Source organism: Phyllostomus discolor, chromosome 2 (genome assembly GCF_004126475.2).
Source record: "Phyllostomus discolor isolate MPI-MPIP mPhyDis1 chromosome 2, mPhyDis1.pri.v3, whole genome shotgun sequence".
Classification (NCBI taxonomy): domain Eukaryota; kingdom Metazoa; phylum Chordata; class Mammalia; order Chiroptera; family Phyllostomidae; genus Phyllostomus; species Phyllostomus discolor.
The window spans coordinates 8,956,959-8,982,680 of NC_040904.2; the positions used below are offsets into that span (position 1 = coordinate 8,956,959).

Genomic DNA, 25,722 nt, shown 5'->3' on the forward strand with positions numbered 1-25,722 from the left:
GCACTTGCCAGCCCCTGCAGCTGCCTCCTTAGGAGGCTAGAGAGGTCTAAACAAGCTGCCTGCAGTCACCATAAGGGACCTAAGTCGCCATGTCTGAAGGGCTTTAGGTGGGTGGAGGGGCAGAGGAAGGCACCAAGAGAGCCTCAGCTGTGGCAATGGTAGGAAGAGGGGGTCCTGAGGGTGGGCTGGGCACCTGCCCCCTGGAAGGCCGGTTTTGAAACTGGAGACAGGGCATGGGTGGTGGGGCGGGCCGAGCCACATGGTCCAATCAGGGCACCCTGAGACAGAGATCCCCCTCGCTACCTGGCCAGGGGTGGGGACTGGGTGCCTCATGGCGCTGTGGAGATGTCAGTCCCCACCAGGCCTGTTGGGAGAGGTTCGGTGCCTGCTGGCCTCACTTGGGTCAGCTCTGCAACCCATAGGCGAGTGTGCCCAGGAGGGTGAGGAGGTTGGGCCTGGGTCCTTGGTTCTCAGGGAGGACATGGGGTCCGTGGGTCCTCGGGCTGGTCTGCGCGGTGGTCCCAGGGACGGCTGTGAACCGGACGCTGGTTCTGGGCCCTGCGGGGGTCTCGGCGGGCCCTGTCATCCCTGGAGTGGGGACCAGCGCCGTGAGAAGGGCAGTCTAGTCACTCCTAGCCCCGCCCGCCTCCACGGTCACCCCGTCCGCGTCCACTTTCGCGTCCCCGCGCCTGTGCATTTCCTTCGTGGCTGTTCCTAACAGACCCGCTGGTGGTCCCGCGCCCCCCCCCCCCCGAGTATGGGGCCGGAGGTCGGAGGCGGAGCACAGAGCTGGCGATCCTGATGCATGAGTCAATGAATGAATCCAAGACTCGAATGAATGAGCGCCGCTACCAGTGCCCTTTCTGGATAAAATTGAAAATGCAAACCCAGCGTTTGGGGAGAAGCGGTAGCTGGCCCCGCCCATGTGGCAGGAGAGCAAAGTGGCGTGTGTCGCCGAGGCCTGGAGGAAGGGTGGCGAGAGGGGACGGCGTGGGGACAGGGTGGGATGCGGATTGATTTTCCTACTCCCGGAAGAGGGGCGGGTGGGCGGGGCCTGCCTGAACGCCCCGCCCCCGTCCCGCCCCGGCGCTGCGCGGGACCCGCGGGTTCCCAGCCGCGCTGAGGTCACAGGGAGACGGCCTGGCGTCCGAGCCGAGCGCCTGCGCCAAGCGAGGCTAGAGCGGAGCCGGAGCACTAGCGGATCCCGAGCGCAGCGAGCAGGGAGACGCCGAGGCGCACGGCCTCACGTCGCCCTGGCAGGCCGGCATGGAGGAGTGCCGGGTGCTCTCCATCCAGAGCCACGTCGTCCGCGGCTACGTGGGCAACCGGGCGGCCACGTTCCCGTTGCAGGTACGCTTACGTAACGCGCGGTGTCCCCGGGCACCGCCGCGCCGATCCGCGGCGGAGTGGCCGCGACCTGCCCGCGTGACCTTGGCCGGGCCACCGAGGTGGCCGCAGGTGCCCGTCTGGAGCGCGGAGAGCCGGACACGGGCTGGGAGCACCTGGTGGGCTCCTGTAGGCGTGCCCGGGCGGGAGCGCTGAGTTAGGATGAAGCTTCGGTGCATGCCTTGCGCACCGGCATTTGCCACCCCTTCCCGCTTGCAGGCTCCAGCGGGCGGGGTTCTCTGGGGGGAGAGGATGCTTTGGCCGGGACACTGCCTCGGAGTGAAGGACACAGAATGGGCAGGCGTTTACAGTGCTCACCTGCTGGGCGCCGCATTCTGTCCCTGCCCGCTGTGGGTCAGGATGCTGGGAGGGAGGTGAAGGAAGCTCACGGACAGTGAGGCCCCTCTGGCTAGAGAGGGTCCCTGTCCTGCCTCTGACCACTCCGGGAGGTGGTCGCCAGAGGGAGATGGGGCAGAGAAGGTCTACCTGCACGTGCCGGCTCTGAAGAAGCCCACAGACCAGTTCAGGCCCCTTCAGGGTTTGGCTTTAGAAGCTGCTCTTAAATGTGTTCATCCTTCCATTCTGGTCGTCCTCTGGGGCTTCCTTCGCGCCTTCCTCAGCCCGTCCTCGCTGAGGGGTTCACCATTTCCTCCTGGCTCGCTGGCTAAGCACTTACTGCTTCCTGTTGCAGCCATGAGGTGGGTGGCCCTTGTGGGGGCAGGAGGAGGCCTCTGTGGGGGCAGTGGGGTGTCATGCTGGGCAAGAGGCAGTACCACGGTGCTGGGCACGTCCTTGCTTTGTGGCCCAGCAGGAGCACTGAGTGGTTCTGGCGAAGTGGGGACTGTCGTGGACCTTTCGTTTGATATTTGAGCAAGGAGCAGGCGTGGCAGGTTCCCGGGCTGGGCCCCACAGGACATAAAGGGCCGCCTGCAGCGTGCAGGCTGGGCAGAAGGGCCAGAGCTTTGGTGTAGGATGTGAGGGCTGACCTGACACTGCCAAGGCCAAAGTCTGAAGAGGAAATAGTGAAGCAGAGACTTGAAGGTGGGGAGGTACAAGCATTCAAGCTCAAAGGGGCCAGCCACCCCTGACGGTGTGAGCAGCTCCACAGGTCTGGGCCCTGCCCCTCCTATTCTGGCCAGCAGAGGGCAGAGGTGCAAACCTGGGGCTGTCCCACAGTGCCCATTCTTGGCCACTGCCCTGGAAGAATACCTGTGCACGCCCAGCTTGTTGGGGGAGGGGAGTGGAGAGAAGAGGCACACAGGTAGGCAGGCACAGGGCCACTGGGTGGGACTCTAGTGGGGTGGTGGCACGTGGAGCTTCAGGGCCCCTGGAGCGGAGCAGGGGCAGCCTGGAAGGTGGAATGAGGAGGCTCTGGGAGCAGCTTCAGCCTGCTGCCGCCCTGGTGGGAGCAGCCCCGGCCCGGCCGTGGCCAGGGGGCTGTGGGAACTGCCCTCGGCAGGAGGTGTGCAGTTCCCTGCCGGCTTCCCTGTGCCCTCTGCTCCGCCCCTCCTCCCCATCCACCTGTGGTCACGCTCTTCTTTCCCTTCCCACTGGGAAAGCCGTCCCCTTCCTCTGCCCACCAGCGTCGTCCTGCAGCGACGCCTCTCGTTCCTGAACTCCCAGGCATGCACCCTCGGCCTCCACACTGAAACCACCCTTTCTTCATTATTCAGAGGAGAGGAGGCGTCTCCTCCAGACCACTCACCCGGGGAGGTGCCTCTGAAGCACACAGCTGCAGTTTTGACCAGGGTTTCCCCAGGGTCCAGCATCTTTACTTGTGGGCTCCTGTGCTGGCATTTATGGGACACGGGCTGGGGGTTGGAGGGCAGGGGTCATGTCATATCATCTCCTTCCCCCTGTCATGGGGGTGGGGGGTGACACCTCTATCAGTCATTTCACCCAGCCCTGTACTTCCACCCCTCAAGGCTTGTGAGGCCGAGGAGGAGTGTGGCAGGGTGGGGAGCACGGAAAGCAGGGGGCCGTTCATCAGGTTAGTGACCTTGAAGAGGCCACCATCTACACTGAGCCTCTGGTGCTCAGTTGCCTCATCTGTGGAATGGGTGTAATGCTGCTTTGCAGGCCGCTTTAGGACCAGCGAAGACGGGGAGTGTGCACATGTCTCTGAGGTGCCCGCTGTGGAACAGAGTGGGCCAGCAGCACCCCGAGGTGCTTTGCTCACCTCTCCCCATGCAGAAGGACCGGGAGCCGGAGGCACCCTTGGAGGCCGGAACCCCTGTCAGGAGTGGAGGTCGATTGGGCCCATACTTGCTTCCCTGTGCCCTTTGCCCTGATCACTTCTTCCTCTTAATCTCAGAAATAAGATGTAGTGTAGCTTTGAGGTGGAAGGTGGAGGGAGCTGAGCAGAGGGAGAAAGCCAGGAATGGTGGTCCTCAAAGCATGTTCCCCCGACGGCTGGACCTCAGACAGAACCGTGTTGGGTCGGGTGACCGTGACCGAGACAAATTGCCTGGGCCTGGAGGGCTCAGACAACCCAAGTCCCTTCGCTCCCCGTCCCGGAGGCAGGAAGCGAGGCATGTGCGCGGGGCTGCCTTCTCCTGAGACCGGTTTGGTCTTGGTGTGGAGGTCCAGCCTTCCCCCTGTGTCCTTGAGTGGTTGTCCCTCCGTGTGCCTGTGTCCTGGTCTCTTCCTTTTATGATGACAGCAGTCGTGTTGGATCAGGGCCCACCTGAGTGGCTTCGCTGAACCTCACTCACGTCTGTACAGGCCCCCTCTCTAAATAATGTCCCGTTCTGAGAATCTGCTGGGAGTCAGGGCTTCAACATGCAGATGTGGGGGGGACACAGTGCAGCCCATGACAAGAACAGTTTCCAGAAATGTCTTAGTTCACTGGGGTCTTGCTCCACTTGCCCACGTAGTGCTTCTTTGGCCAGCGCCTGTGCAGGCCCCTTCGGCCCAGCGCCAGCTCCGGTGGCACGGTCCATTAGCACTGCAGGATGCTCCCCAGGGGGCCGTGCGGGCCGTGTGCTCCGTAACCCCACATCTGAGCACCGCGGGAGAAACTGGGAGATGGGTGGGGTCGGCCCCCGGGTGGGGCTTGCGCAGGCCCTTGCCACCACAGGACACAGGACGGAGGCGTCCCCTAACGCTGATGCCCTACAGCTCGAGGTTCCAAAGTCCGGCTCTCTCACCTGGCCGAGGGGTGGAGAGAGAATTTGGAAATGACTGGAGAAGGGAGGCCCTGGCCGGGGCCGCACAGGCTTGCCCTCACGCCCCTCAGAGAGAGAGACTGGGAACTGCGTGTGGTGGGGGCTGGAGAGGTGCCTGTGGGAACTGATTCCACGTCCCCTGGCCTTGGACTTGGAGTTTCAGCTCAGGGACCTGGGCCCGCCTTCCGAGCCTTCCTAAGCATCTCTGCAAAGCAACGTCAGTGAAAAGAAGGCTTGAACCTTTGTACGTTTAAGCAACGAGTTTTTTATTTGGGCCCGACTGAGGACATGCCCGTGAAAGGAGCTCCGAGAAGCCTGGAACAGGGTCCGACTCGAGGAAGGTGAGGGGACGCTTGTGTGGGCGGGAGGACAGGGAGAGACAGCTGAGTGCCCCAGGCTCAGTGAGTCACGTGAGTTCAAGGATGAAGTCTGACCTCAGGTGGGGAGAAGGGTCAGATTAGGTACGGGCGCCCAGCGCCGGGAGTCATGGGAAGGGACCTGGAAGCAATTATTTCTACATATTTGTCCGGATGTAGAAAGAGTAGGAACTGCCTTCCGTAATCACATCTTCTCCGTTGGAACTGTTGGAAATACACGTGGCCAGCCCCACGAAAACCTTGGTTAGGGATAGACTGTGTCCCCTTGGTTACTGGTCAAGCTGGAGCAGCCTGGACACCCTTTCCTTTCTCAGTGAGGGCAGCCCTCCTGGAGGGCAAACGGTGCCTGGCTTCCAGGGCACTGCGGCCTGGACAGAGCCCGCCCGAGGTGCTCTGCGGTCGGCATGGCGCAGGGTCTGGGCATCGGGGCTGAGGTTCCCGAGCTGCTTTCCCAGGTCCCGAAGCACACCGCACACGGTCTCAGGCAGAGGAAAAACCTTGTACCAAAGAGAAGGGAACAGAACTTTGACCTTGCTTTGGGTTTCCTTTCTGGGCGCAGAGTCCATAGTACAGTTTAGTGGCTGAGAGGAGTCTGTTAATGGGACCAGAGACAGAGGAGGCAGCCTTGGCGCTAACCCTCTGAAGCACAGCGCCCCGGAAGCAAGAAGGCGCTTGGGGGGACGGCTCAGTTTGGGGCTGCCAAGGTCGGCCTCATCCTCTGCCTCTCCTGGCCACCCGTACGGGAAGAGGCTGGCTGGTGGGCAGCGGCGCGTGGAGAGGGCCCTGGCTGGGAGACCTGGACTCACACTCCGTGGGCTGCAGTGGCTGGGGCACACGTGGGGGTGCCGGGTGGCCGCTGGGGCCCAGCAGGAGCTACAGAGCTGCAGGGACCTGGGTGAGTGGGCGGCTCACTGCAGGTTCTCCTGGAGACCCCACTGGGCCCCCGAGGGTCCCTTTAGGGCCATGAGGAGCTATTCCCACCCTCTCACCTTTGAGAACCCCTGAGCCGCGAGGTGGCCTGCAGAGGGTCTCTTGATCAGTCCCTGGGAAGACCTTTCCATTTTTTCCTGAGGATTCCCAGGGTAGAGAGGGCCTTCTCCAGCAGAGCTGCATTCAGCAGGTGCCAGGAGAAGGGCACCCTGCCCTTTGAAAGCCTCAGTTTCTGTCTTGGCAGTTTTCATGCTGGCGTGTCGTTGACAAGCAGTGCTGGAGTGACCACCAAAGAGCACGCCTCCCTCCTGCCCCCTGTGGCGGTCATCCGTGTCCTTGGAGTGACCCTGCCAGGTTAGGGACACTCCTGAGCGTCCTCTCCAACATGCCCTTGTGTGCTCCAGGCCACGCTGACCTGCTGCTTTCCTCCCGGCCCTGTGCGACTCACCCGTTTCCTTCTGGAATCTTCCGCTCTGACTCAGACTTGCTCCAGGCCTTGGACATCAGCATTGTTTTTGCTGTTTCTTCCAGCAAGTCCAGAATTGCTTAAAATCTTGATTTCTTAGTTTGGGACTTAAGTTTCTGTCTTTCTTTGCCCGTCATGGAGAAAAGCAAGGATTTAATTGGTCCTACTCTTTTCTTCCCGTTGTGTGTGTGCATGTGGGGGGCATGTATATGCATGTGCTATGGGCATGGGTCATTGGTCCTAATCTTTTCTTCCTGTTGTGTGGGTGCATGTGGGGTGTGTGTACACGTATGTGCTGTGGGCATGGGTGTGCATCTGTGCCCGTGGGGGTGGATGCACGCACCGGCGTGTGGGTGTGCGGTTTTGCTGTGCGGCGCTGCTCTGCTGCGTCTTCTGTGTGAGTGCCCGCCCGCCCAGGGCAGCGCTGCTGGGAGGAGAGGGACCGGGAGTGTCTGCCGCCCGTGGCTCCCACGTTGTGGGGGCTGATCGGATCTGTGGCTCGTGGGCTTGGTGGCCCCCTGGTGCCCACCCACATGGAGCTTCTGAACTAGAATCAGCCAGTGTTATTCACAAAGTGACGCTGTGTAACGGAATCAGGGGAGTTTCTCAAGGAGGAAGGAAGGAGGCGTGGGGACATGAGCCACCCGGAGCAGCTGCCCGGTTCCCCATTTGCACCCGGCTGCCACCGGGAGCTTGGGATGACGCCCCCTCTCTTAGGGCTTTGCCTGCAGCCCAGCGCACAGGAGACCCCGCACAGGGCCTGGCAGGAGCGTGGTCCCGGCATGGGGTGCTGTGAATCTGGAAAGCGGGGAGCGGGGTGCACTGTGCTGGTGTGTGTGTGCCGGGAACAGCCCTGGGGCCGAGGTAACGGGGTCCAGGGCTGTGACATCTGAGGCAGGGACACACACATGGGACAAAAGTGGCCATGGGACCTACCGCAGACCAGGGAGGCAGCTTCAGGGAAGAGAGTTCCCAGTAGGAGTTCCCGCCGGAGGGGGGCGGGGGTGTGAGCTGAATTGCAGGGCCCGTGGAAAGGACTGGTGGCACTCAGCCCTGAGGCTGATCCGGATGGCAGCAGGCCCAGGACACGCACACGTCCCCTCTTTCTTAATTCTAGTTTCCCATAAAAGTGGCTAGAAGTCTTGCAAAACAAGCCACAGTGAGCCTTCTGCTAGACCGGGGCCCTCTACTGAACCCAGCATGGATCTCTCTCCTAGAGGAACTCTGTGGTCTGGGCTGGGGGGGGCGGGGAGCTGCACTGGAACATTCCAGCACTTCCCCACCGCTGCTGTGAAGAGGGTGCACACAGAGCTGGGTGTGCCTGGCTGTCGGCACAGTGGGTGGATGATTCAGCCTGGAGGTGGGTGTACGGCCACCGGGGCCCATGTCTCCCGCTGAGGCTGACATTGGAGCGCTGCCTCAGGTCCCCACCCAGCACGTGCAGCCAGCCTGGAGAGGCGTCCTGCCGGGACAGGCTGACCGAGGTCTGAGTGGGGCAGAAGACGGGCGCCTGCGTGGACTGGAGACCCTGGTTGCGCCCTCGTGTTTCTGTCTCTGATCTTTGTGGCTCGGTGACCGGGGAGCATGGGGAAGCCGTCCCGGGCACATGGGTGCTGGCAGGCATGGGGAGCTGGAGCTGGAGCCATTTCCGGGCCCTCCCAGCAGCCTGGGCTCTGCAGTGAGGCAGTCTGGGATGCACACTCCTCCGCTCCTCCTTCCTGCGCCACACACCGAGCATGGATTAGCGTTGACGGGCAGTGGGTGCTACCCGGGGACTTCCCCAGCAGCACCCCGATTTTGGCTGGCTGCAAATCTCAGAATCTCAGTGGCTCTGCTCGGGCCTGAGTCCCCTGACACCTCAGCTGAGCTGGGCTGACGAGGTCATGCTGGAGCCAGCCTTTCTCGGCAGCCGGAGCGAAGCTGGGACGTGCTCCATGTGGGCAGACTTCTCCATCGAGGCTGCTAGTTCTCCTCAAGTCGGGTGCGTCTGCTACTGGAGCCCGAAGCTGGGCTTTCGCTACCACCGGCCTTTATCCAGAGGCACATGGGGTGGGGGGCTCATCCTGGGGGCTCAACATTGGCAGGGAGCCCCAGAGCCATAAAAACCCTACCAGGTGCAGAGGTTCTAGACAGGGGCCTGGAGGCTAGGAGAGGGATGTCCTGGATTGAGGAGAGGAGCTCACCCAGGTTTCGGGGTGTTTGGGGGTCGGAAAGTGGCCAGCGGCTCTGCAGCGACAGCACAGACCTCACGGAATCGGATGTAGTGGTGAGACGTGCAGCCCTGAGGCCTGGCCTCCTGCCATGGGCAGTGGCAAGCCCTCGGAGGTCAGGGTTTAGGGGGTACACCTGGGGTCAGGAGGGGATGAGCAGAATGGCGGCGTGGAGACTCACAGGGGCAGAAGCGGCACCATTGAACAGGCCTGCACCAGGCCGTCACAGCGGGGAGCAGATGCTGGCTGGGGTGGAGTTCCAGGCGCACCCCGCCCCCACCTGGCTGCACGGGGGGGGGGGGGGGGGGGGGGGGGGGGAGGAGGGCGGTGCTGGGGTTCCCGCTGCAGCGGGGTAGGTGGAGACGGGGCTTTCCCTCCTCTTGAAAGGCCTGCCTTCCCCTGCCCGCTGTCCTGGCCTAACTAGTCAGTTCTTCCTCTTTTTTCCTTAGGATGACGGTTTATGTTTTTAATAGCAGGTGTGTAGAACACAGGTGTGCACAGATGGGTGGCTCATTGTAGAGCCTCCGCCTTCAAAGCTGGGGCACACGCGTTGGGTCCTCCCATCCAGATGCTCTTGCCCGTCGGCCACGTGTGATGAGACCGGGCTCACGGGATACTCCGCCTCTTGCCACAGCACACCATGCCCTTCACGGGTCCCACCTGAGTTTGGGTCACGCACCGTGAGACCTCACAGAGCTGCCTCCCCCAGGAGCCCCATGGGCTGTTTGAGCTGCAGGTCTGTTCTCACCCACGAGAACACAGGGACCAGCCGCCTGTCCCGTCGGCTGGTCTAATACGGGGCAGTCTGGTCAGTCAGTAGGATCCACGCGACATCCGGGTCTGCTCCCCATGCCTTGTGATTTCTGTGCAGGCCGTCGAGGGGTGGGAGCGCCAGTCCACCCCACACGCTGAAGCTGGATGCCAGGGAGAGGCCAGCTGCTCCCTGTGTGTGTGTCATGTCTGTCTGTCTGTCTGTCTGCACTGAGCCCTGGGCCAGGAGCCAGCTGTCTCTGGCTCACCTGGGGCTGGGGGAAGACGAGGTGCAGCAGGCCGGGGCCACAAACAGAACCCCAAAGTCATTTGCACAGAGGATTCGCAGTAACAGAGACCATTGTTGCTGGGAGAACAGAAAAGGGAGACTCAGAGTAGGCACAAGGGGCCCTGCCGGCAGCCCAGCATTGCCTGAAGTGGCCAGCACAGGACAGAAGAGAAGAGGCTGGCAGTGAAAGCCAGGAGAAGGGCTGTCACAGGGGTGGGTGACAGGTGCACTGAGAGTGATGAGAGAATCCACAGTGCGGATGTCACTGCCAGGGGACGGGGGATGGAGAGCTGCTGGGGCACAGCCCTTCTCTCCCGCCGATCGCTCTCCCCCAGTGGGCAATGCCCAGTCGGAGCCGCTGGCCGAGCAGGGAGTGAGTTCCAGAGTCGCAGCCCCAGCGCACACAGGGCCCAGCACAGAGGGCGGGTCGGAGCCGAAGCCTGGATGCGAGCCGCAGGAGGCCCTTTCTCTGGGACCCCAGGGCCTCATCTTGCAGGCCAGCCTCCTGCTCTGACTTTCCTGGGGTTGCTCAGCCCTGCACATGTGTTTTTTTTTTAAAAGGTATTTATTTTTAGAGAGAGAGGAGGGAAGGAGAAAGAGAGGGAGAGAAACATCTATCGGTTGCCTCTTGCAGTCCCCCAACTGGGGACCTGTCCCACAACCCAGGCATGCGCCTTGACTGGGAATCGAACTGGTGACCCTTCGGTTGATAGGCCGAGGCTCAGTCCCCAGAGCCACACCAGCCTGGTGCTTTGGTGGGTGCCCTCAGAGGGCATGTGGTCCTGATTAACAGGCCTGTGTCACTGGTGGCATTTGAAATGGAGATGGAAGGGGGGGGGGGCTAGCTCTCACTGTCATTTCAAAGCAGAAAATAGCGACTTCAAGGTTGCCAGCTCCGAAGGATTAATTATCTGCATCCAGACGCAAGGGAGAGGATATTTTTGGTAAGGTTTTCAGGACTGGTGTCGCCGTCGCTTCAAATCTGTGCCTTTAGAGTCGAGTGGAGTTTTGGAGGGTTTGAAACGCTGCAAACTGTGTCCAGGAGGCCGTGAGATCAGGCGCGGACATTTGCAAAGGGCCAGCTTTAACATCGACGACTCCCGAGTTTTTATTGCTTTAAGTTCTGATAATGCCGGCTTAAAACGTTTAAAAGAGCGAATTCTGAGTGTGTAGCTCGATGATTCATGGAGGGAACGCACCTGTATAATCACCGCCCCCGGGGGGAGAGGGACAGTGAGCAGCCTGCTCCCTGCCCCTGCCCCTGCCTTCCCCTGCCTTCCCCAAGGCAGCCGCCCTCCCGCTGGCTACCCCAGCACTCGTCTTGTCCGTTGTGAACGTGGAGAGGAGATGCGGAGGTTGGCTGGGGGGTGGTGCACAGGCGAAGAGGGAGAAGAGGGTGTGGAAGCGGTTGGTTGGTGCGCAGGAGGCAAGGTGGCCAGGCCCCCGGGGCCAGCCACAGCCCTGCCTTTCTGTCCTCTGTCGCTGTCTGTCTTCCACACCCACTCTGTCCTTCTGCCCCTCGCTGTCCCTCTGTCTCTCACTGTCCGTCTCTCAGTCTCTGTCTCCTACACCGTCTCTGCCCCCCCTCACTCTCTTTCGCCCTGTCTCTCCGGGAGGGTTTGCAGGGGCTGGGCCCACTTCGTACAGCGCCCCCTGGAGGCGCTGACGTTTTAATTCCTGGCACGTGGAGTGTCTGTGGCAGCGACTCCACAGTTCGTTGAACTGTTGAACTCCCTCGTCTCCTGCCTGCCCTCTGCTCCCTTTCTTTGTCTGGTGGCTGGTGCTAGAAAAGATAAAAGCGTCCTTTGTCCTCCTGCGGGGCGCTTGGGGGAGGGAGAGGTGTAAAGGTCAGTGGGCCAGACCAACCAGAAGTCCTGGAGTTGACTTCGAGGGCCCTGCTGCCCCTCGGCCTCCCCGCCCTGACGCACGGCCCTGGTCAGTCACGTCTCCCGCGTCAGAGCTGAGGTCACAGGCGTGCCCCCGACTCCTCGCCCTGCACAGGGTCCCTGTTCTCTCCGTTCCCTGGGTGGCTTCTGGCTTCCCACTGCTTGCATGTGGCTCAGCGGGGTGGGCCTCCACTGTGAGCTTCCTGGTGGGCCCCCCCACCCCGGGGCAGGCTGGGGGCCAGGCCTGGGGTCTAGAGCAGGGTGCGAGGGAGGAGGGTGCAAGGGAGCCGGGCGCGAGGAAGTGCTCGTGGTGTGGACACGGGGAAGTGCGCGTGGTGTGTGCGTCAGATCAGCACGTCCTCTGCCAGCCCTGCGCTGCTGCCTGCAGCCTTGCAGGAGGAAAGATGAACTCCAGGGCTCCCCGTGCCGCCAGCGAGCAAGCTGTCAGCGTCGGCTTGTGTGGACTCCGGGGCCACTTAGACATAACTTTCTCTCCCCTTTCGTTGAAAAAGGGCTGCCACCTTTTGTGAACTTAGCTTTGAACTCGGTGATAGCTTAACTTTTCTGCAGTCACCTGCTTTGTGTGCTATAAATAAACTAACTTGCAAAAGTTGTGTTGCGGTTCCCATGACAACAGAGCCCCTTCTCCTTCTCCTTCTCCCTCCCCCTTCAGAAACCGCTCCTCTGGGCCCCTGAGGCAGCCCAGCCAAGGGGACCAGGGGACCCCATGCCAGGGTCAGGGCCCGTGTCAGGTCCCTCCGTTGTGAGCGGGTGTGTGGTTGGGACTGTTCACAGGGGACCCTCGGCCCAGCCCAGAGCCGTCTTCCTCCCCAGCTGACAGGGGCTGATGCACGGCTGCACGCCAGGCTCCGGGGAGGGAGTGGGGGTTTTGGCCTTGCCTCGGGGGCCTTAGCCTCTTGTGCAGGGGGCTCAGACAGACCGACACCTGACACCTCTGGGTTCCTTTGCGAGCTCCATCGGGTGGGGTTTCTAGAAGCGGTCTAGAGGCACCGAGTTCCTCTGGTGGCGAGTGGACTCCGCATCTCAGCCCCTCGGGCTGGCTGCTTCCCAACACCTTTCCTGCACAGAGGGGTGAACGGGGCGTCACCGACACAGACACCACCCAAAGCTGGGGCACGGAGCCTGACTCGGGAAGAGCCTCCCAGTCCCTGCACCCGGGGCCTGGCCCATGCTGGCCCTCCTCCTCCAGGCTGGCCTCAGGCCGAGGTCTGACACCTGCCGTGGGTCACTGCCAGCGCGGCGGCTCTCTCACGGCTGGTCCTTCTCTGTCTTGCAGGTGTTGGGGTTTGAGATCGATGCTGTGAACTCCGTCCAGTTTTCAAACCACACAGGTAAGGAAGGCATGGCCTCCGAGGAGCGTGAGTGTGAGACACGGCCCTTTAGAAGTCTGGGGCCTCGGCCCCCCATCTGACGGACAGGGAAACAGCCCAGGGGGTCACCCCCTGCAGAGGGTGCCGGGTGTGAGGGTGGAGGGCCAGAGTCTCCTCTCCGCAGGTGTGGCCTGCCCCTCCGAGTCTCAGCCTGGCGGCTTTGGGCTGGCTCACCTGTCCAGGCAAGTGTAGCCAGGAGGAGTTTGCTCCCCTGTAAAACGAGGACGGTATCCTGGCACCTACTTTAAGGCTCGTGCCCTCCCCCTCCCCCCCAACCCCCGCCCCCTGTAATGCCAGGGCCTCAGGGATGGTTCCCCACGCTGTAGGCAGACTTGTGGGTGGCCCTGGTTTTCTCTATGGGAAACGGGCGCCTGGGGGAGTGTGGTGCATGGGGCCTCGAGGGTTTCTGGACACACAGACCTGGAGGCAGAATGGCCGGCTGAAGGGCAGGGAGGGTCGGTGCCCTTAGAACGAGGCTCTGCCGTCAGGGTGAGCCCCTGGCCCCCGAGCTCCCCGAACCCTCGGACCCCATGCTCCCCGTGGCCGCAGCGGCAGGAGGACAAAGCCTCCTTGGTTCTCGGAAATGTCCCCGCGTTGCCTCTTGGAGATTACTCTGAACCTGGGCATGGGACGTCCCGGAAGCCAGCGCCTGGTAGGGTGCCTTTGCCCCAGCCCTCAGGACGATTCTCCGTAGTTCTCGGGGTGCAGTCCTTCTCGGAAGGGAAGGCGGCTGGGATGAGTTTTGAACAGGGAGGGAAGAATTCCACGCGGGTTTGGAGGAAGAGGCTGCAGTTCTCACCCAAAGTCCTTTTCTGCCCTCTCTTCGCTGCGTGTGCCGGGCGCTGTGAAATTTGCCGAAATCCCCGACTAGTCTGAGTCGGTTCAGCAAACTTCCCTGAACCCCGCATGTTTTTACTGCCTGTTTTAACGCCCCTCCCTTATTTATTTTGGTGGTATGGACACTCAATGATGGGATTAAACTCTTTGGTGAATATTACATTGTGACGTAGTGACATTAGCTCAGCCTAAGCAAAGACCCGGCTTAGAAACTCCTGCCATCCTTCCTTCCAGATTCCAGGATGAGGGGAGGGGGCTTCCGGGGGCTTCTGTGCTGATTGGCAGCTTCTGGGCTTTTGTGGACTTTCTCAGGTGACGGTGGGCTGGCCGTCCCGAAGGGTCTGAGACAGAGGGAGCCTCTGCCTGCCCCGGGCGGCATGGAGGAAGAACAGACCACCGTGTGTCTGGGAGCCCCCTCCCCCCGCCACACCGTGGTTCCTGGGAGGGCCTCCCCACCCATAGAGCAGAGTCCCCTGCCCCCACGCCAGCCTTCTCAGGCAGCTCCCACTGTGGGTGACTTGGGGCGCCCCGCACTCGGGCCCACAGGGACGGCTGTTTGCGCAGCCTCATCAGGGGGCCTGCAGGGGGCGGCCTCCCCAGGGCCACCTCTGTGGCTCAGGTGCCAACCCTGTGACCTGGAGGAGCCAGGTGAGGCCTCACTGTGCCCCTGAGCCCGTGCACCCCTTTTCACCCGTTTCGCAGACCCACTCCCCATGGCAGGCAGTGTGGCCCCTGGCACCTGCGGAGCCACATGGTGCCCTGCTCCCTCCCCGGGAGCAGGGTCACATTGCCCGCTGTGAGCATAGCACACCCACGCCACCTGTCGGTTCTGTCCTGGACTTGGGACATGGACATTCCTGATATTTTTACCTTTTGCTTTTAAGAACTGGAGGCGCTTTATTGATTTATTTTCACCACATTCCGCTGCAGCGAGCGTCTCTCGAGGAATGACTTGCCTCGGGGCTGTGTGGCCTCGGCCGGCTCGCCTCCTCTGTGCATGTCCTTGTCCAGCTCGGGGCTTCGCAGGCTGTCGGGCAACAGCCTTGCTGATTTGTTGTTTCCACCACGTGGTCCTACTGTGCACTGAGCATGCAGCTCACACCCGCCTCGGGAGTTTGACCACACTGTATCTATACTTTGCCCAACAAGCAGCCCCACGGACCCCGAGCTGGGAGGCCTGAGCAGCGCCCACTACCGCCCCCCGCAGTTCTGCCAGCTGCGATCTGCCGGCTCCTCCGGGTCAGAAATCCCTCCCTCTGTTTTTACTTTTAAAACACATCTTTAGTAAGACATTCTCACACCGTAGCATTAATTTAGTCACTTACATCTACAATTCGATGTTTTTTAGTATAGCCACAGTTCCACAACTCTTACCACTGTGTTTGCATGCCCCAGTGGACGTGACTGTACCTGGTAGCCGTCCCCCCCACTCCCCCAGTCCCCCGCTCTCCCCAACCACCAGTCTGCTGTCTGTGCACGGACCTGCCCATCAGGCTTGAATGTAAATGGAACCAGGCGATGGGGGCCTTCAGGGACTGGCCTCTTGCACTGAGCCTGATGTTTTCAGAGCCTGCCCGTGTCGCAACACACATCACAGCCGCATTCCTTGTACGGCTGAGGAACATTGCACGCTGCGTGTCCGCCACGTTGCGCCGTCTGTCCACCCACTGGTGGATGTTTGGGTGTATGAGTTGGGTTGCTATGCGTATCTTCCATCTCCCATGTGCTTTGTGGGGGTGTTTTCTGTGTCCTCCGCTGTGTGCCTAGGAGGAGAGCGGCTGGGTTGCATGGGGCCTCTGTGCCCCGCCGTTTCAAGACTGTTTTCCAGGCCGACAGCATCATTTTGCATCCCCACTAGTGGTGTGTGAGGGCTCTGGTTTCTCCAAGTCCTCGTCAGCAACACCTGTTATCCTGTGTCTCTCTTGTTCTCGCCGTCCTAGTGGGCGTGACGTGGGAGCTCCCTGTGACTTGAGTCCAAAACCACTCTTAAGGTTGAGAACAGAAAGCCTGACTCCCCGGGTGAGGGGTATCCTGGGGTCGGGCTGGCACCTTCCCTGTCAACGGCCAGGTGGTAATCATGGAGACTTTGCAACTTCTGTGCCGTTGAAGCATGGGGCACCCAGAGACAGTATGGGTGTTCCAGTGCATCTTAAACTTAACTTACAGAAACTGGACAGCTCTGGCTGGTGTGGCTTAGTTGGTAGGAGCAATGTCTCAAAAAACACAGGTCACAAGTTTGATTCCTGGGCAGGGCACATGCCTGGACTGCAGGTTCTGTCCCAGTCAGGGCGAGTGGGAGAGGCGACCAGGTGACATTTCTCTCCCTCTTTCTCCCTCCCTTCCCATCTCTCTGAGATCACTAAGCATGTTCTCAGGCGAGAATTTAAAGAGAAAAGAAAACATAAACTGAACGTGGAATTGCATGTAATTTTTACAAGTTACTAAGTCTTTTTTCCCCCAACCATTTAAAAATTCGAACTCTGTCCTTGGCTGGTGTTGCTCAGTGGTTTGAGCACCAGCCTGCAAACCAAAGGGTCACCAGTTCAATCCCCAGTCAGGGCACATGCCTGGGTTGTGGGCCAGGTCCCCAGTAGGGGGCGCATGAGAGGCAGCCACACATTGATGTTTCTCTCCCTCTCTTTCTCCCTCCCTTCCCTTCTCTCTAGAAATAAATAAATAAAATCTTTAGCCCTGGCTGGTGTAGCTCAGTGGATTGAGCGCGGGCTGCGAACCAGGCATGGCAGGTTCGATTCCCAGTCAGGGCACATGCCTGGGTTGCAGGCCATGACCCCCAGCAACCGCACATTGATGTTTCTCCCTCTATTCCTTTCTCCCTCCCTTCCCTCTCTACAAATAAATAAATAAAATCTTTTAAAAAAAATCTTTGAAAGAAAAAAGAAAAGAAACACTTAACAAAAGAAAAGGGATCTCTGCTGTTAGCTTGCAGGCTGTGTGCACAAACATGGGGCCACCGGACCTGGCCTGAGGGCCGGTTTGCTGACCTCTGCTCTAGGCCAGTGGTTCTCGGATTTGCGGGTGTCTAGGAATCTCTTGGGGCCTTGATAAAACTCAGCGCTGCCGCACCCTGAGATTCTGACTCGGCAGGTCTGGGTAGGGCCCGAGGGCCTCTCTCTCAGACCAGCCCCGGTCGGTGCCCAGATGCTGGTCTCAGGCCTTGCTGTGGGCAGGGAGGGTCTGTGTTCATCATGAAAGATGGGTGGGTTTGGGGTGGAGAGGGGTTGGGGGCAGACCTCCCTGTGCTGGGGGCCCAGCTCTCCCTGAGCCAGCACCTGCTCGGGACTCCGCCAGAGCTGCCGGCCCCTAGTGGCCACCTGAGGGGGAAAGGGCAGCCCTGCGCTGGGGGAGCTCCTCTTGGACTCCCCGCCCAGCCCTCCCGACCCTGAGGGGACCCAGTTAACGGGCTCAGTCAGATTCTTCGTCCAACAGCCTCCCCCACCTGTGTGGGTTCATGCTGGTGCCTCCCACGGAGAATGCAGCCTCGCGTGTGCCCCCGGCTGCATGTCCCAGGGACCTCGACGCTCCTGTAGAATTGCCTTGGCAGTTGGAATTGTTCCAGAATCAGGATGGCTCCTGTTCATGCACACAAGCTGCCAGCAGAGGGCGACGTCGCCCTTCTCCAGACCTCGCTGCCTGGATGTACTGGGATCCCCATGCTGCGGCCCATATCGGGGATTGTAGGGACTAACTCTCCCGGGGTTTTTACTTAGGAGCCTGGAAGCACATACTTTGGAGGGGCTCCCACAGCATAGAGGACACCAGGAGGAATTCTCACGGGTGAAGTGCAGGCTGTCCATGATGTGGCCCTGCCCGTGGTGAATGGGAGCCGTTGGCCTGCCCCTGCCTGAGCCTCTGTGGGCAGGGGTTCCACATGGCTCCCCCCAGGATGGTCACACGTCTGTCTGCCTGCAGGGAACGCTTCACCTGAGTACCGTTGGGGCCGAAAGGTCAAGCACCTGGGCCCATTTCTTTCTCTCTTTTAAAAATTTTATTTATTTACTTCTAAATAGAGGGGAAGAGGGGGAAGAAAGAGAGAGAGAGAAACATCAATATGGGGTTGCCTCTGGAGCGCCCCCTGGTGGGAACCTGGCCCGCAACCCAGGCATGTGCCCTGACTGGGCATGGAACCAGCGACCTTCTGGTTTGCAGGCTGGTGCTCAGCCCACTGAGCCACACCAGCCAGGGCTGGGCCCCTTCCTAACTCACCGTTAGCTCTTGGTCAGGATTTGATTCATGACTTGCTTTGGCCACATCTCAGTCTTGTGGGGGAGGCGGGTGGGGCTAGGACCTGATGAGCCCCTACCTGCCGGAGGCCCAGGTGCAGTGATCAAGCCCGGGCAGGGCAACACGCACAGTGGAAGCTGACAAAGCAAGTGGCATGTGGGGGGCACGTCCCCGGTGCCTCTGCCGAAGGCAGGGAGCAGTCACGTGGTTGTGCAGGCCTGGTGTGTCCCTCTGCACATCCTGTCACTTGACACGGGTCCCACGGGTGTCTGAGGGCCAGCCTGGAGAGCTGATGTCCTGGAAGCCTTGGATTAATTCCAGAGGGAACTGGCAGGGGGCAGTGTGGCCCTGATGCCAGTAATGACACCACAGACAGTGTCAGAGCCAGCTGCTCTGTCAGGGCGACTTGAGGCCGCCCGGCGCCCACAGGGATAAGGGGCACCCACAGGGATCAGGGGCACCCACAGGGATCAGGGGTGCCCACTGAGTCACCATGCTTGGCTGGTCTCCGTTAGTCCCTGTGTGAGCCCGTGGGGAGGGGACCGTCCACCGGTGTCACCGAGATGGCCTGGGCTGGGCCGGGCCGTCGGATGGAGCTGTCCAGCCCTCGTGCCCCGGCCCTGAGTGCCCTGCTCCCCCCCAGGCTACGCCCACTGGAAGGGCCAAGTGCTGAACTCGGATGAGCTCCACGAGGTGTACGAGGGTCTGAAGCTGAACAACGTGAATAAATATGACTACGTGCTCACGGGTAGGGGCCCTGGGGGGTGGGTGCTGGTACCCGTGAGCCCCGCCCCGGTGGTGGGGGGTTCGGGAAGCCCCAGAGCAGCCCCTGCCCTGGGCTCGTCCCCGGTCCCTCCCTCCCTCCAAGGAGAACTCGGTCTCGTCCAAGCCAAGTCACACCTCTGGGACCACGCTGGGGCTGCAGTGTCCATTGGGTGAGGTGGGGTTCGGTGAGGGTGTCGGGAAGGGGTTGGCCCCTCCCCAAGTAAGCGACACACTCCCATCTGGCCCATTGGTCTGTTTACATACACTCTTGGCTTAAAAAAAAAAAAGTAACTTTGTATACGTGGTTAGAAGTGAGCATGCTCACAGTTGAAGTGAACAGGACAGAAGAACATCCCGTGCACACCTGTCACCCACGGCTTCTTCCTTTCGCTTAAAACTCAGCATTGCTTCTGGGAAGTGCCCGGTGACCCTCCTGGACTGCACGTGTTGGGGACACTTGGTCTCCGCCCTGGCCACAGCATGGTTTTGATGGCACCTCTATCTCCCTTTGCTGGCTCGGCTGCTGTGAGCCTTCTGTTTTGTGAGGGTGGCCCGGTCTCCGCCCCCCCACAGGGTACACGAGGGACAAGTCCTTCCTGGCCATGGTGGTGGACATCGTGCGGGAGCTGAAGCAGCAGAACGCCCAGCTGGTGTACGGTAGGCGCCGGGCTGTCCCCTGCTGGAGTGGGGCCCCTGGGGGACCTGTGCATGGGTGCTCAGCCCCCCTCTTGCTGGGCATCCCAACTTCATGGCCGACCTCCCAGTGTGGGAGCCCCGAATCCACCAGGTCTCCCGGGGTGTGAGCCTTCAGAACTTGGGTTAGAAACGTCTTGACCATGAACCTGGCATCTGTGTGGGGCGTGTGAGGCAAATGAGCTGTGTGCATGTGCGTGTCCCTGTGTGAAGGCACGGCTGCCAGTCACTGCAGCTGGGTGTGTGTGGTGGAGTGGGGTGGACGCCTAGGGTGGCCCGGATGACAGAGTGGGAAACCCCAGGTAACGAGAGAAATGGGAGCAGAAGGCCGTGCTTTCCCAAGCTCTAGGCGCAGTGGAAGTTGAACGACCACAGTCCTGGTTGCAGAAGTTGCAGCTTCTGCTGACAAGATGCCCTTTGTGTTCCCGCAGTGTGTGACCCGGTGATGGGGGACAAGTGGGACGGCGAAGGCTCTATGGTTAGTCATTTCTTGCAAGCAGGTAACAGGTGTGGTAAGCACAGCTGTTGCTGCCAGTCCCAGGGTGGGGCACCTCGCCCTTCCTGGGTGGGGCGCTGCTCTGGGGGGAGGCGGGGCCTGGTCGGGAGGGGGCGGGGCTGGTGGAGGAGCGTTCTGCAGAGAGTGGGGAGTTGGTGTCTCGGGGCAGCCTGACCTGCTGCAGCCAAAGCAGCCACTTCACAAACCATAGGACGGGGCCGTTTGCTAACAAAACTTCATAGATGCAGATTTGAATTTCCTGCCATTTCTGTGTGTCACCAAACATTACTCTTCTTTTGACTTGTCCCCCAATGTTTAAAAAGCATTAGAATGGCTCTCAACACACAGGCAGGCACCAGGACAGGCAGCGGTCCTCAGCCTGCCGACCCTCAGTGGGCAGAGTGGGCGGTGACTCGCAGCGGGGAAGGCAGGACGCCCTGGAGTGGCCACCCCGTGCCCCTCGTGGCACCCGAGGGTGTAGGCGGTGGAAGGAGCGTGCCCGAGCCTCCCCGGGCACCCCTCGGAGCCCTCGGGCCACCACCCACTGCCCGTCTCCGCGGTCGGATGCCCGGTCTCCCGTGGGGGCCCCAGGCCTGGGCCCGATTGCTGGGTTTCGTCTCCTCCTCCTCCTCCGTGAGTGTCAGCCTGTGTCCCTTTGTCCTTTCTCCGCAGTACGTTCCGGAGGACCTGCTGCCCGTGTACAAAGAGAAGGTCGTGCCCGTTGCAGACATTATAACCCCTAACCAGTTCGAGGCTGAGTAAGTGACCAGAAACGGCTGGAGCTTTCAGACCTTGCCCCGGGAGAGCGACGGAGACAGTGCAGGAGGCGTCCCCAGACCCCCTCTGGGGCTCGCGTTCAGCTCCTCGGAAGGTCCCCCGCCCCAGGGTCTCGAGGCGCCCCGGCCGGCCGGGCTTCCGGTTGTCAACGGTCGTATGCAGATACTTCGCCCTGACTCCCTGTGCCTGTCCCACCGGCCCCAGCTGTGTTCCTGAAGAGCGGGACCCTTGGGGACACCGAGGGGGAAGTGGCACTCTGGCACAGGGCTGCCACAGGCCACACCGTAGAGAGTCCATGCCAGCCGGCGGCACAGGCGGTCACGCCAGAGCTCTGAAACCCACATCCCCAGTCACCCTTGCTGGCCCCGTGTGCCGTGACATGGTCACGAAGGGGGTGGTGTCCCTGTTCTTCGTGTTGTTGCGTGTGCACATGGGCCAGAGTCTGGAACTTCAGCCTGCTCTGTGATGTGGGGTCCCCATTTAAAACTAAAGTTTACTCTTGACCAGTCCCCAGACACACCATGGTGGCCTGTGATGGGGGTGGGCACCAGTCCCGGTGCAGTTCTGGGAGCGTGACAGGCAGGACCCAGCTGGCGAGGGATGCCTCACCCGTGCCCTCCTGTCCTTCAGGTTACTGAGCGGCAGGAAGATCCACAGCCAGGACGAAGCCTTAGCGGTAAGGAGACCTTCCAGGTGCTGGTGTGGGACAGAGGGACTGATCACAGTGCGGACCGGACAGCCACGTGCCCTCGAAAGTGGGAGATGGGCACCCTCAGCGGCCAGCATCCCAGTTTCCAGTTCCCTAGCCAGAGGGCCGGGGGACACACTGCAGATTTCTCTTTGGTCGCTTGGCCTCTCACTTTCAGCTTCGTGCTCATCGGGTCTGGTTAACCCGTGGCCGGCTCCGCTGGTCACAGCAGCCCCGTCTGAGCTAATGGGGGTGGGGAGCCCTCCCGCTCTGAGGGCGTCCGAGCCAGATGACTCTGGCGTGGGAAAGAAGCAGTCCGTGGGTGCAGGCACCCCTTGGTATGAGAACGAGAGGAGACATGTCGTGCACCCCCACGGTGCCGGGCCCAGGGTGGGCGCGGGGCAGATGGCCTGCCCAAGTGTGCATGTGTGTGTGTGTGTGTGTGTGTGTGCACACGTACGTGTTGGGGGGCCTACCCCCCCAGAGCCCACACGTAGCTTGAGACCAGAGGTTGCCCACGTGCAGCCTCACAGGCACTGCTCGGGGCAGCAGGCAAGACAGACGGGTCCTCCTGCAGCCCTTACGAGAGGGTGGTCCCTCCCTGCTCTGTGACTCCCAGCCCAAAGCCTTGGGCTGATGGGGAGGGACTGGGCTTCTATGCCAGGACTTGGGTGAGCAGGCTCCTGGGCCGAGGGTCCGAGACTGGGAGTCCACGTTAGTGCCCCGGCACCGGAAATTCCGAATGCGTGTGCACGACCAGGGCCAGCGTAGGAGCCTTCCCTACAACGGCGGGAGTCCTGCGTGGCTTGGCCTGCTTGTGCTAGCCCCTCAGGAGGCTGGCGGTACGCCCGCTGCCTGCGACTGGCCCTTCCTCACCCGCCCCAGCCGTGTCCAGGCCTGGCCCCTGCTCTGCTTCCTTTGGCACTTTCCCAAGGCCTGAGGTGACCTCAGTGGGTATTCTGTCACAAGGCACTGTGCCCTGGGGGGCAAGAGGCCTCCAGCCCCAGCAAGTTCCTGGGCACATGGCAGCAGGTGTTTGTTGAATGAATAAATGAGTGAGCGAGTGAGTGGCTTCCCAGAGTGGATGGATGCTGGGAGGTGTTGTTGCTTGGTGTTTGCTCTGTGTGGGGCCCGGATGAGGAAGCACAGTGGGCCCAGCCTGGTTGTCACCTCTGTCCAGGAGATGGGCACCTGTGGGGTGCAGATGGGGGCTGGCGGGTGTGTGCCCTCAGACTTCAAGCCAGAGGGGATGGGGACAGTGGCTTTCACCTGGCAAAACTGTCATTCGGCAAAGCTGTCACTGGACGGACAAGGGCCGGTCGGGGGAGGCTCCCGGGTCCTCAGCCCCTGCTGCCTCCCTCCCCGTTAGGCCGGACCCCGTGAGAGTGCATGAGGGGGTGTGAGTGCTGGCCGCGCCCGGCTGTTCCAGTGCACGGGGTGGGGGGCAGGAGCGACAGCCTGCACCGTGGCAGGTGACTCAGCAGGGGCCGACACACTCCCTGTGCCCGGCAGGTGATGGACGTGCTGCACTCCATGGGCCCCGACACAGTGGTCATCACCAGCTCCGACCTGCCCTCCCCGCGGGGCAGCGACTACCTGATCGTCCTGGGGAGCCAGAGGACCCGTGAGTCCCACGCCCGCCCCGCCCCACGCTCCCTCCCGCCCTGCCCTTCCGCTGTCTGCCCTGCCCGCCTCTGAGAAGGCCTGGGGACCCGCGGGAAGACGAGCAGGCCTTGCTCAGCAGGGAGTCATGTCCCTTAGTTCCCGTCACTCCCACCCTGCCTCCTCCTGAGAAAGGGGGAGACCGGGAGCAGAATGGAGGAGGGTTTCCATCAGCCGGGGCGCAGTGGAGCTTGGGGTGCCGATACCTCCCCTCTGAGCGCCCGCCGAGCAGCCCTCAGTGCCACGACGGCACCAAGCGGCACAAGGATCACATCCCGACTTCCATGTGGGGGGTTGCGGGGAGCAGCCCTGCCAGGGAACCAGGGGTCCACACACCTGACCCCCACAGAGGTGGGACTGGTGCTGACCTCTCGGGGCGGGGCGGGCAGTGTGTGGGGGCTGGGAGGCGCATCGTGCTCGTGCTCCCCCATTCTTGTTTCCCTGCGGGAGTGCGGCCTGGGTGGGCTCTCCGTGCCCGGCGTCAGAGTCACTCAGGAGGCCGGGGTCCCACTCCTGCTGTGGGAGCAGCCCCACAGGCACCTTCTCACCGCTCCCTCTCATGTCTGTGCAAGAACACACATGCACACGCGCCCTTACACACACACACACACACCTCACCCCAGTGAGCTCACACAGTCCCTCCAGCTCTAGGCACCGTGGTCATTCAGGCTCCCTCTGAAGACCTCGTGAGCCGGCCCCTTATCAGCCACGCAGGGTCCCCCCAGGCCATCCTGACAGCAGCCACCCGGGACACTCACCATTGTCCACTTCCTCCCCTGGGACAGTGAAGCCACTGTGGGGCATTGGGAGCCGCCGGCAGGCCCTGAGCCCTGGGTTAGGTGTGGGCGAGCCGCCGCAGGTGATATCACCCACCACACACAGTGCAGGGGATGAGGGGGGAGGAGGGCCGACCGGGGCTCAGGCCTGGGCTGGCCCCCTGCTGGCGAGGGTCTGGGGTCCCAGTGTGCCGTGCCATCTCCAGGGCACCCCGACGGCTCCGTGGTGACCGAGCGCATCCGCATGGACATTCGGAAGGTAGACGCCGTCTTCGTGGGCACCGGGGACCTCTTTGCGGCCATGCTCCTGGCATGGACACACAAGCACCCCAACAACCTCAAGGTCAGCGGGGTGCGCCACCCCTGCCCCCACACCAGTTGATCTGTTAATCTCTGCAGGGAGTGGTCACCACGTCCAAAGGGCTGGAGGGAGACAGGGGTGACCGTGAGCTTACAGGGGGGTGGTCCTGGGCGGGCAGGAGTCCTGTGTCGTGTGCCACGGCTGGGTGGAGTCCCAGCCCCACCCCTGCTCACCGTCTGGCGCTGAAACCTGGGGCCCTCGCTCAGGACCGAGGTGCTGCAGCCCCGGGTACGGGAGCCTCTTCCAGGAGAGTGCTCCCTGTGAGCATGCCCTGGAACGCAGTCCCTGGGATGAGGAGTATATTGGGGTGCGGGGTCCCTCCTGGACATCCCACAGCTCAGCTCAGGACTCGGGGTGTGTTCTTCAGCCTCCTCTGTGCCGTGTGCAGCTTGGTGGTGTCTTAAGAAGTTGCCCTGTCTGATGCCCTGTCGGCCGACAGCCTCGTCTGCCCTCCGAGAGCCTCCTAGAGGTGTCGGGTGGGCGAGGCCTGCCGTCCCTGAATGCGGGAAAGGCAGTTGCGGGTCGGTGGGGGGGGGCTGGTGGGACAGAGGAGCCAGGCCTCTGTCTGGTGGGTCCCCTCAAGGAAGGTAGAATTCGGCGGTCGGCACCTGGAAATGGATTCCCCTAAAGCCGTCGTTGCGGGGCACCCAGTGGGGCGGGGGCCCGCGCCTCCCCAGCACATCTGAGAGCTGGGCTCCGAGTGTGTGCGGTGCGCAGCTTGCCCCCGGAGCCTCCTCTGCCGCCTGCCAGCAGGAGCAACACTGCGCTGTCCTCTGGCCAGCGCCACCCCTCCTGCCTGCCCCGAGGGCCAGCCTGCTGTGAGCGCAGGCCTGCCCGCTTAATTGGCAACAGCAGGAGCTCCATCTGGTCCAGGCAGGGGCACCGTGGTGCCCAGAGGAGGCCTCGCCGCTGGGCCCCGGGTCCTGGGACGGAGTTCTGTGGGACTCCCTAGCCCCTGCTGAGCTCCAGGTGTGACTGTGAGACTCAGAGCAATGACGTTGGCTGACCTTGGAGCAGGAGGTCTTTCCATGTTGGTTTTTTGTACTTCGTTCATCCCAGAAACGCTTACTCAGCCCCCCCTACGTGCCTGGCAGTGTCGTTGGTTTTGAGTCACAGCCTCTCCCCAGAGCTGTCTGCGGTCCACAGGGGCAGTTAATTGTGTTAAGCAGGTGTCCGCTCAGCTCTGTTCTTCGGGGGGAGGCCCGGCCAGCTGGAGGGTATCGGCCGAGCCGGCACCCTCGTGACTCGGTGCCGACGGCACTCTCGGAGGCGGCTGTGGGCGGCATGGGGGCAGGCGGGCCTGAGCGAGGGGGGGGCACAGCAGTTCCCCTCCCTGCAGGTGGCCTGTGAGAAGACGGTGTCGGCCATGCACCACGTGCTGCAGCGGACCATCAAGTGTGCACAAGGTACCGCTGGCAGGGCCCACGGGCAGCCTTCGCGCTCCTTACAGCCTCCCGCGTCTGGGGCCTCGGGCGGAGGGCGGGGAGGGAGGCGGCCACCCGCTCCACTGTGGTGACCTGGGACCGATGCTGCTGTGACCCGGGTCCCTGTGGCTCCCTGTGTCCCCCTGACC

The 25,722-nt window shown here is 61.9% G+C and overlaps 1 protein-coding gene across 1 annotated transcript in view; it reads left to right on the top strand.

The window, feature by feature from the left end:
* Positions 1-1,090: 1,090 nt before the first annotated feature.
* PDXK (pyridoxal kinase) overlaps positions 1,091-25,722 on the top strand; it is a 28,475-nt gene continuing 3,843 nt past the window's right edge. Inside the window, exons 1-10 of the mRNA XM_028504717.2 lie at positions 1,091-1,350; positions 12,759-12,813; positions 18,575-18,679; positions 19,270-19,353; positions 19,821-19,867; positions 20,558-20,643; positions 21,293-21,338; positions 22,863-22,974; positions 23,995-24,131; positions 25,489-25,555. Coding sequence (XP_028360518.1) covers positions 1,267-1,350; positions 12,759-12,813; positions 18,575-18,679; positions 19,270-19,353; positions 19,821-19,867; positions 20,558-20,643; positions 21,293-21,338; positions 22,863-22,974; positions 23,995-24,131; positions 25,489-25,555 — 823 coding nt within the window. The 5' untranslated portion in view covers positions 1,091-1,266. The remainder of the gene's footprint in view (positions 1,351-12,758; positions 12,814-18,574; positions 18,680-19,269; positions 19,354-19,820; positions 19,868-20,557; positions 20,644-21,292; positions 21,339-22,862; positions 22,975-23,994; positions 24,132-25,488; positions 25,556-25,722) is intronic.